The 10,270-nt window shown below is 40.0% G+C and overlaps 1 protein-coding gene across 1 annotated transcript; it reads left to right on the top strand.

Moving 5' to 3' along the window:
- The first annotated feature begins 530 nt into the window (after window positions 1–530).
- Window positions 531–5,180, top strand: LOC110505446 (testis-expressed protein 30). The gene is made up of 5 exons (XM_090230749.1): window positions 531–626; window positions 737–982; window positions 1,087–1,138; window positions 3,479–3,693; window positions 3,917–5,180. Exons 1-5 carry the CDS (start codon window positions 609–611, stop codon window positions 4,076–4,078), a joined length of 693 nt encoding a protein of 230 aa, XP_090086875.1. The 5' UTR covers window positions 531–608; the 3' UTR covers window positions 4,079–5,180.
- The last annotated feature ends 5,090 nt before the right edge of the window (window positions 5,181–10,270 follow it).

The following is a 10,270-nucleotide window of genomic DNA, read 5'->3' as shown; positions in this document are numbered from 1 at the left end:
GGGAGGGTGGTGTCCCATCCTTTCAGGTTGTTGACCTGAGGTAGGACTAAATAGATTTGAATAGTGGGGGAGGGTGGTGTCCCATCCTTTCAGGTTGTTGACCTGAGGTAGGACTAAATAGATTTGAATAGTGGGGGAGGGTGGTGTCCCATCCTTTCAGGTTGTTGACCTGAGGTAGGACTAAATAGATTTGAATAGTGGGGGAGGGTGGTGTCCCATCCTTTCAGGTTGTTGACCTGAGGTAGGACTAAATAGATTTGAATAGTGGGGGAGGGTGGTGTCCCATCCTTTCAGGTAGTTGACCTGAGGTAGGACTAAATAGATTTAAATAGTGGAGGAGGGTGGTGTCCCAGCCTTTCAGGTTGTTGACCTGAGGTAGGACTAAATAGATTTAAATAGTGGAGGAGGGTGGTATTGTTTTGTATTATTATTATTAATTTATCGTGAGCGTAGTGTTAGATAGTAGAGTATTTAGTCATTGATTTTATTTTTTCAAGCAAAGTATAAGGGAGTTGTACTTCTGTCCAGTAGGTGGCGGTAATGCACCATTTATTAGATGCCCACCGACGTTAAACCTCATTGAAGAAGAAGACAAGACGACTGACGACATGGAAACGTTTGAAGAGGTATAATGTTTATGTTGACGATTGATACAAGTTATACAGTTTATGTAAGGTTGTGATAGAATACATGGCCAAGCATAAATGACTCACTAACTCAATAATGACTTTTACAGGACAGCTTGAACATCATTTTTGGTAAAAAACAAATCGTTACTGTCAGAGTTGTGTTGAGCGTCCCTGATAACGTAAGTGCTGTGCGGACTGCTGTCGTCGTGACGCACGGGACTGGAGGGGACGTCAACCTAAAGCATTTGGTTTCTCTGGCTCGTGTGCTTGCGTCGAATGGTCTGCTATGTCTTCGCTTCACGTGTAAAGGTTTAAACCTGGTTTACAGAGTGAAGGCTTACAATGCTGTTTTGGTAAGAATTATTTGTGAAATCCAGATTTGTGCATTGTCTTCATAGTTAAGAATAACACTAGAGTTTGTGTGCCATTTATGGAAATATTCTGTGTTATTTTGCAGGAACACTTGAAATATCTTAAGAAATTCACAATCAGACAAATATTCTTTGTTGGTAAGTAAGCAAACCATTTTTTTTTTTTACCTAAATGAAGCTTCAATTGGCCTGATGTATATCCCAGTTATGAGCCATGTCACATAACAACAAACCAATATAACCACATCATTCTGGAAGATATTTTTTTAATGTGTATTTGCACATAGCTCTCTAGGTCTACTGTATCTCTGACCCCTGGTCTACTGTATCTCTGACCCCTGGTCTACTGTATCTCTGACCCCTGGTCTACTGTATCTCTGATCCCTGGTCTACTGTACTTCTGACCCCTGGTCTACTGTACCTCTGACCCCTGGTCTACTGTACCTCTGACCCCTGGTCTACTGTACTTCTGACCCCTGGTCTACTGTATCTCTGACCCCTGGTCTACTGTACCTGTGACCTCTGACCCCAGGTCTACTGTATCTCTGACCCCAGGTCTACTATTCCTCTGACCCCTGGTCTACTGTTCCTCTGACCCCTGGTCTACTGTACCCCTGTTCTACTGTACCCCTGGTCTACTGTATCTCTGAACCCTGTTCTACTGTACCCCATGTCTACTGTACTTCTGACCCCTGGTCTACTGTACCTATGACCCCTGGTCTACTGTATTCCTGACCCCTGGTCTACTTTATCTCTGACCCCTGGTCTACTTTATCTCTGACCCCTGGTCTACTTTATCTCTGACCCCTGGTCTACTATACCTCTGACCCCTGGTCTACTGTACCCCCGGTCTGCTGTACCTTTGACTCCTGGTTCACTGTACTTCTGACCCCTGGTCTACTGTATCTCTGACCCCTGGTCTATTGTACCTCTGACCCCTGGTCTTCTGTACCTCTGACCCCTGGTCTACTGTACTTCTGACCCCTGGTCTACTGAATCTCTGACACTTGGTCAACAGTACCGCTGACCCCTGGTCTACTGTATCTCTGACGCCTGGTCTACTGAATCTCTGACCCCTGGTCTACTGAATCTCTGACCCCTGGTCTACTGAATCTCTGACCCCTGGTCTACTCTACCTCTGACCCCTGTTCTACTGTATTTCTGACCTCTGGTTTGCTGAATCTCTGACCCCTGGTCTGCTGAATCTCTGACCCCTGGTCTACTGAATCTCTGACACTTGGTCTACAGTACCGCTGACCCCTGGTCTACTGTACCTCTGACCCCTGGTCTACTGAATCTCTGACCCCTGGTCTACTGTACTTCTGACTCCTGGTCTACTGTATCTCTGACCCCTGGTCTATTGTACCTCCGACACCTGGTCTACTGTACCTCTGACCCCTGGTCCACTATACCTCTGACCCCTGGTCTACTGTACTTCTGACTCCTGGTCTACTGTATCTCTGACCCCTGGTCTATTGTACCTCCGACACCTGGTCTACTGTACCTCTGACCCCTGGTCCACTATACCTCTGACCCCTGGTCTACTGTACTTCTGGCCCCTGGTCTATTGTACCTCTGACCCCTGGTCTACTGTACCCCCGGTCTGCTGTACCTTTGACTCCTGGTTTACCGTACTTCTGACCCCTGGTCTATTGTACCTCTGATCCCTGGTCTACTGTATTTTTGACCCCTGGTCTACTGTATCTCTACCCCTGGTCTATTGTATCTCTGACCCCTGTTCTACTGTATCTCTACCCCTGGTCTATTGTATCTCTGATCCCTGGTCTACTGTACCTCTGACCCCTGGTCTACTGTATCTCTGACCCCTGGTCTACTGTATCTCTGACCCCTGGTCTACTGTACCTCTGACCCCTGGTGTACTGTACCCCTGGTCTACTGTACCTCTGACCCCTGGTCTACTGTATCTCTGACCCCTGGTCTACTGTATCTCTGACCCCTGGTCTACTCTACCTCTGACCCCTGGTCTACTGAATCTCTGACCCCTGGTCTACTGTACCTCTGACCCCTGGTCTACTGTATCTCAGACCCCTGGTCTACTGTATCTCTGACCCCTGGTCTACTGTACCTCTGACCCCTGGTCTACTGTATCTCTGACGCCTGGTCTACTGTACCTCTGACCCCTGGTCTTCTGTACCTATGAACCCTGATCTACTGTACCTCTGACCCCTGGTCTACTGAATCTCTGACCCCTGGTCTACTGTACCTCTGACCCCTGGTCTACTGAATCTCTGACCCCTGACCCCTGGTCTACTGTACCTCTTCACCAGGCAGCGATATTTGTACCGGTATACTTTTTTGAGTATTAGTGGTTACTGATGTCATTAGTATTGAGTTATTATTTAGCAGTCATTTTAGGAAGACAGGTCAAAGGTTATAGGTTACAGTATAAAGATACAGCTGAATACACATCATGTTGACATGGTGGAGGCTCCTCACTGTGTCCCCTCCCCACTTCAGGACGTTCTCTAGGGGCTCGAGCTGCCTCTGCCCTGGCCAGGCAGCTCAGTGTTCGACCAGAGGATGCAGTAGCAGGCCTCGTCTGTCTGTCCTTCCCCCTACACCCTCCAGGACAGACCCACGGACATCGCCAGCGGAGTGAGGACCTCCGGGGGTTGCCTACGGAGGTGCCTGTGTTGTTTCTGTCTGGCACTGCAGACAACATGTGTGAGAAGGTGAGAATGGCGTTGGGCGTCTTTTTGGACATTTTGCATAAATGACAGCAGATCGGAGTCCAGTGATCAGACAGAAACCGTAACAACACAGCTCTCTTTTTAATTAGTTTTTTATTCTGTGTGATATTTTATTGATTTTTCGTTTTTTAAACTGATAGGAGTAAAAAAAACATATACTCCCAATGTTGTGTTTCTGCAATAATGATTTCCTCCGTGTGTCCAGATCCTTCTGGAAGATGTCGTTAAAGAGATGAGATGTCCAACGACTGTTCGCTGGGTTGAAGGAGGCAACCATGGGCTGATAGTGAAGGGAAGGACAGAGGAGTCTGTCCAGGATGAACTCAACGCACATGTCTTATCATGGATTTTGGAACGAATTGCATGAAGCTGACTCTTTGATTCTAAATGAATTACTCTTTGATTCTAAACGAATTACTCTTGATTCTAAACGAATTACTCTTGATTCTAAACAAACTACTCTTGATTCTAAATGAATTACTCTTGATTCTAAACGAATTACTCTTGATTCTAAACAAACTACTCTTGATTCTAAACGAATTACTCTTGATTCTAAACGAATTACTCTTGATTCTAAACAAACTACTATTGATTCTAAACGAATTACTCTTGATTCTAAACAAACTACTCTTGATTCTAAATGAATTACTCTTGATTCTAAACGAATTACTCTTGATTCTAAACAAACTACTCTTGATTCTAAACGAATTACTCTTGATTCTAAACGAATTACTCTTGATTCTAAACAAACTACTCTTGATTCTAAATGAATTACTCTTGATTCTAAACGAATTACTCTTGATTCTAAACAAACTACTCTTGATTCTAAACGAATTACTCTTGATTCTAAACGAATTACTCTTGATTCTAAACAAACTACTCTTGATTCTAAACAAACTACTCTTGATTCTAAACGAATTACTCTTGATTCTAAACAAACTACTCTTGATTCTAAACAAACTACTCTTGATTCTAAATGAATTACTCTTGATTCTAAATGAATTACTCTTGATTCTAAATGAATTACTCTTGATTCTAAATTAATTACTCTTTGATTCTAAATGAATTACTCTTTGATTCTAAATGAATTACTCTTGATTCTAAACAAATTACCTCTTGATTCTAAATGAATTACTCTTGATTCTAAACAAATTACCTCTTGATTCTAAATGAATTACTCTTGATTCTAAATGAATTACTCTTGATTCAAAATGAATTACTCTTGATTCTAAATGAATTACTCTTTGATTCTAAATGAATTACTCTTGATTCTAAACGAATTACTCTTGATTCTAAACAAACTACTCTTGATTCTAAATGAATTACTCTTGATTCTAAACGAATTACTCTTGATTCTAAACAAACTACTCTTGATTCTAAACGAATTACTCTTGATTCTAAACGAATTACTCTTGATTCTAAACAAACTACTCTTGATTCTAAATGAATTACTCTTGATTCTAAACGAATTACTCTTGATTCTAAACAAACTACTCTTGATTCTAAACGAATTACTCTTGATTCTAAACGAATTACTCTTGATTCTAAACAAACTACTCTTGATTCTAAATTAATTACTCTTGATTCTAAACGAATTACTCTTGATTCTAAACAAACTACTATTGATTCTAAACGAATTACTCTTGATTCTAAACGAATTACTCTTGATTCTAAACAAACTACTCTTGATTCTAAACGAATTACTCTTGATTCTAAACAAACTACTCTTGATTCTAAACAAACTACTCTTGATTCTAAATGAATTACTCTTGATTCTAAATGAATTACTCTTGATTCTAAATGAATTACTCTTGATTCTAAATTAATTACTCTTTGATTCTAAATGAATTACTCTTTGATTCTAAATGAATTACTCTTGATTCTAAACAAATTACCTCTTGATTCTAAATGAATTACTCTTGATTCTAAACAAATTACCTCTTGATTCTAAATGAATTACTCTTGATTCTAAATGAATTACTCTTGATTCAAAATGAATTACTCTTGATTCTAAATGAATTACTCTTTGATTCTAAATGAATTACTCTTGATTCTAAACAAATTACCTCTTGATTCTAAAATAATTACTCTTGATTCTAAACGAACTATTCTTGATTCTAAAATAATTACTCTTGATTCTAAACAAATTACTCTTGATTCTAAAATAATTACTCTTGATTCTAAACAAACTACTCTTGATTCTAAATGAATTACTCTTGATTCTAAATGAATTACTCTTGATTCTAAACAAATTACTCTTGATTCTAAAATAATTACTCTTGATTCTAAACAAACTATTCTTGATTCTAAAAGAATTACTCTTGATTCTAAACAAACTATTATTGATTCTAAACAAACTACTCTTGATTCTAAATAAACTACTCTTGATTCTAACCGAATTACTCTTGATTCTAAACGAACTACTCTTTGATTCTAAACAAACTACTCTTGATCCTAAACGAATTTCTCTTGATTCTAAAGTTGTTGTTGCTCCACACATTCCATAGTGTGTTATTAGTGTAATATTATGAATATGTTGTGTTTATAATGTAGAAGAAATATATACTTTTATATATATATTTTTATTTATTTTTTGGGCTAAAGGTATTGACAGATTTGCAGTGAAGAATACACTCTGTGGGGTGCTTCTCTGAAACTGAGCGTTGCCTTCTAGTGGAGTGTGTTCAGGGAAGCCAAACTTCAAATCGAGTTGTATTTGTCACATTGCGCCGAATACAACTGTGAAAGTGTCAAATCCCATTGAGAGCATACGTCATTTCCAGAAAAAATGTTAAATTGTTGCATCTCGTTGTGTTGTTGTCCTCTGGTGGCTAGCTAGCCAGCTAGCTAAAATTGTCCCTTTCCTAAATTAGCCATGGATGGAGATAAGGATTTAGACTTGTGGTTTTACTTAGTTTTCCGTACCAGCCAATGATTATAACGGTGATTCTGATCCAACCATTAATTCATACATTGTTTACCAGGCCTGAGAGGATGGAAGTTCAATATGTAGCTAGATGTAGAAGGCTAATGTCAACTAGCTAACGTTGGAAGTTAGGCTAGCGAGCAAGCATTTTAGCCAGGTAGCCTAGGACAACAAAAACTATAAGTGTGTACTGTATGACAGAGTGATAGACCGTTTCAGCAGCATGAAAGAGAGGAGGATGGCGTTGGTGTTTCTCTACAAGTATAGTGAGTCAACATGTTTTCTACTCGCACGAACACACACACACACACACACACACACACACACACACACACACACACACACACACACACACACACACACACACACACACACACACACAACCCAGAAATCAGAACCATGGACAGCCACATCATATTTATCTTTCGTTGATTGGACTAAATATTTTTTTGGTTATCTTTTAGTTGTCTCAGTATTAGACGGAGCAGAGTTTAACTGTTGGTGATGGAATAGAGGAGGCAGCTCCTGTTTTCTTTGTGACTTGCTGTAACTCTCTGTGGTTCTACATCAATTTAGAGGTTTAGAGGTCCGAAAATGTCTGAAACAACTTGATTGACCATTGCTGTTATGTCACGTAATTGTCTGTTACTGTACATGCAATATGCTTTGTGGACATCACTGGACAAGAGGTTGTCATTTTGTAATAAAACAAAAATGAGGTTGAATTTATTCTGCCGCTGTGTCTTCTTATGGTCTCGGCCTTTAGGCCTCTAATATATATCAGGGTCGCAAGGCATGTGGATTAACAGGTTATAGAGAGAACAATGCAATTATCACAACACGTCGTTGTCTTTAGGTCTCTCTTTATGTAGTGTTGGGTTGTCTCTCTTTATGTAGTGTTTAGGTCTCTCTATGTAGTGTTTAGGTCTCTCTATGTAGTGTTTAGGTCTCTCTATGTAGTGTTGGGTTGTCTCTCTTTATGTAGTGTTGGGTTGTCTCTCTTTATGTAGTGTTGGGTTGTCTCTCTTTATGTAGTGTTTAGGTCTCTCTATGTAGTGTTTAGGTCTCTCTATGTAGTGTTTAGGTCTCTCTATGTAGTGTTAGGTTGTCTCTCTTTATGTAGTGTTGGGTTGTCTCTCTTTATGTAGTGTTGGGTTGTCTCTCTTTATGTAGTGTTGTGTTGTCTTAGGTCTCTCTTTATGTAGTGTTGTGTTGTCTTAGGTCTCTCTTTATGTATTGTTGGGTTGTCTCTCTTTATGTAGTGTTGGGTTGTCTCTCTTTATGTAGTGTTGGGTTGTCTCTCTTTATGTAGTGTTGGGTTGTCTCTCTTTATGTAGTGTTGTGTTGTCTTATGTCTCTCTTTATGTAGTGTTGTGTTGTCTTAGGTCTCTCTATGTAGTGTTGGGTTGTCTCTCTTTATGTAGTGTTGTCTCTCTTTATGTAGTGTTGTGTTGTCTCTCTTTATGTAGTGTTGGGTTGTCTCTCTTTATGTAGTGTTGGGTTGTCTCTCTTTATGTATTGTTGGGTTGTCTCTCTTTATGTAGTGTTGTCTCTCTTTATGTAGTGTTGGGTTGTCTCTCTTTATGTAGTGTTGTGTTGTCTCTCTTTATGTAGTGTTGGGTTGTCTCTCTTTATGTAGTGTTGGGTTGTCTCTTTTTATGTAGTGTTTAGGTCTCTCTATGTAGTGTTTAGGTCTCTCTATGTAGTGTTTAGGTCTCTCTTTATGTAGTGTTGGGTTGTCTCTCTTTATGTAGTGTTGGGTTGTCTCTCTTTATGTAGTGTTTAGGTCTCTCTATGTAGTGTTTAGGTCTCTCTATGTAGTGTTTAGGTGTCTCTATGTAGTGTTGGGTTGTCTCTCTTTATGTAGTGTTGGGTTGTCTCTCTTTATGTAGTGTTGGGTTGTCTCTCTTTATGTAGTGTTGGGTTGTCTCTCTTTATGTAGTGTTGTGTTGTCTTAGGTCTCTCTTTATGTAGTGTTGTGTTGTCTTAGGTCTCTCTTTATGTATTGTTGGGTTGTCTCTCTCTATGTAGTGTTGTGGTGTCTCTCTTTATGTAGTGTTGGGTTGTCTCTCTTTATGTAGTGTTGGGTTGTCTCTCTCTATGTAGTGTTGTGGTGTCTCTCTTTATGTAGTGTTGGGTTGTCTCTCTTTATGTAGTGTTGGGTTGTCTCTCTTTATGTAGTGTTGGGTTGTCTCTCTTTATGTAGTGTTGGGTTGTCTCTCTCTATGTAGTGTTTAGGTCTCTCTATGTAGTGTTTAGGTCTCTCTATGTAGTGTTAAGGTCTCTTTATGTAGTGTTGTGGTGTCTCTCTTTATGTAGTGTTGTGGTGTCTCTCTTTATGTAGTGTTGGGTTGTCTCTCTTTATGTAGTGTTGGGTTGTCTCTCTCTATGTAGTGTTGTGGTGTCTCTCTTTATGTAGTGTTGGGTTGTCTCTCTTTATGTAGTGTTGGGTTGTCTCTCTTTATGTAGTGTTGGGTTGTCTCTCTTTATGTAGTGTTGGGTTGTCTCTCTTTATGTAGTGTTGGGTTGTCTCTCTTTATGTAGTGTTTAGGTCTCTCTATGTAGTGTTAAGGTCTCTTTATGTAGTGTTGTGTTGTCTTAGGTCTCTCTTTATGTATTGTTGGGTTGTCTCTCTTTATGTAGTGTTGTGTTGTCTTAGGTCTCTCTTTATGTATTGTTGGGTTGTCTCTCTTTATGTAGTGTTGGGTTGTCTCTCTTTATGTAGTGTTGGGTTGTCTCTCTTTATGTAGTGTTGGGTTGTCTCTCTTTATGTAGTGTTTAGGTCTCTCTTTATGTAGTGTTGGGTTGTCTCTCTTTATGTAGTGTTTAGGTCTCTCTTTATGTAGTGTTGGGTTGTCTCTCTTGTCGTGATGTGTTTTGTTGTCCTATATTTTGAATCCCAGTCCCTGTCCCAACAGGAGGCCTTTTGTCTTTTTGGTAGGCCGTCAATGTAAATAAGTATTTGTTTTTAACTGACTTGCCTAGATAAATAAGGGTTAAATAAATAACTAGGTTTTAGGCAGGGTAACCTAGTGGTTAGAGCGGTGGACTAGTAACCATAAGGTTAGAAGTGTGGTTGGGGTGGTAGGGGTAGTGGAAGTGTAGTAGGGGTGGTAGTAGTAGACTTGTGGTAGTAGAAGTGTAGTAGGGGTGGTGGTAGTAGAATTATGGTACTGGTGGTAGTAGTAGAAGTGTAGTAGGGGTGGTGGTAGTAGAAGTGTGGTACTGGTGGTAGTAGTAGTGGTAGCGAGATGATATGTTTTGCATGTTATCAGTCCGCATGCAGCCACACCACCTTCCTGTAGACTACAAGTCTACACCTGCATCTGGGATGACCCTTCTTCTCATCATGTGATGGTTACAATGACGTTGTAAGGAAGGGTGTGTCTCTTGACAAATACAAACTTCACTATCTGTTTATGTCCTCAAACAACAATGCCTGTGTAATTCTGACATGACAATTTCACGCAACTCATCAGTCTAGAATGGGGATGTGTATGGTGCTCAATTTACCCCATACAACACTAATGTTTATGTCCCCTGAACAGGAAGGGCTGTGGTATTCAGACTACAGTCTGTGTTATGACATCCTGAAGTTTGAAGCAGGTTAATCAACAGCGCCTCCTGGTGGCA

The sequence above is a fragment of the Oncorhynchus mykiss genome, chromosome 3 (genome assembly GCF_057628025.1).
Source record: "Oncorhynchus mykiss isolate SJ-2025 chromosome 3, ASM5762802v1, whole genome shotgun sequence".
Taxonomy (NCBI): domain Eukaryota; kingdom Metazoa; phylum Chordata; class Actinopteri; order Salmoniformes; family Salmonidae; genus Oncorhynchus; species Oncorhynchus mykiss.
The sequence above is the reverse complement of the archived record's forward strand: the minus strand, read 5'-3'. Positions and strand labels throughout refer to the sequence as shown.

What these genes read in the sequence shown, in the direction of transcription:
- LOC110505446 (XM_090230749.1), top strand. An exon ending in AGGCTTACAATGCTGTTTTG is followed by an intron (nt 983 to 1,086) that starts GTAAGAATTATT and finishes GTTATTTTGCAG; the next exon opens with GAACACTTGAAATATCTTAA. An exon ending in CAGACAACATGTGTGAGAAG is followed by an intron (nt 3,694 to 3,916) that starts GTGAGAATGGCG and finishes CCGTGTGTCCAG; the next exon opens with ATCCTTCTGGAAGATGTCGT.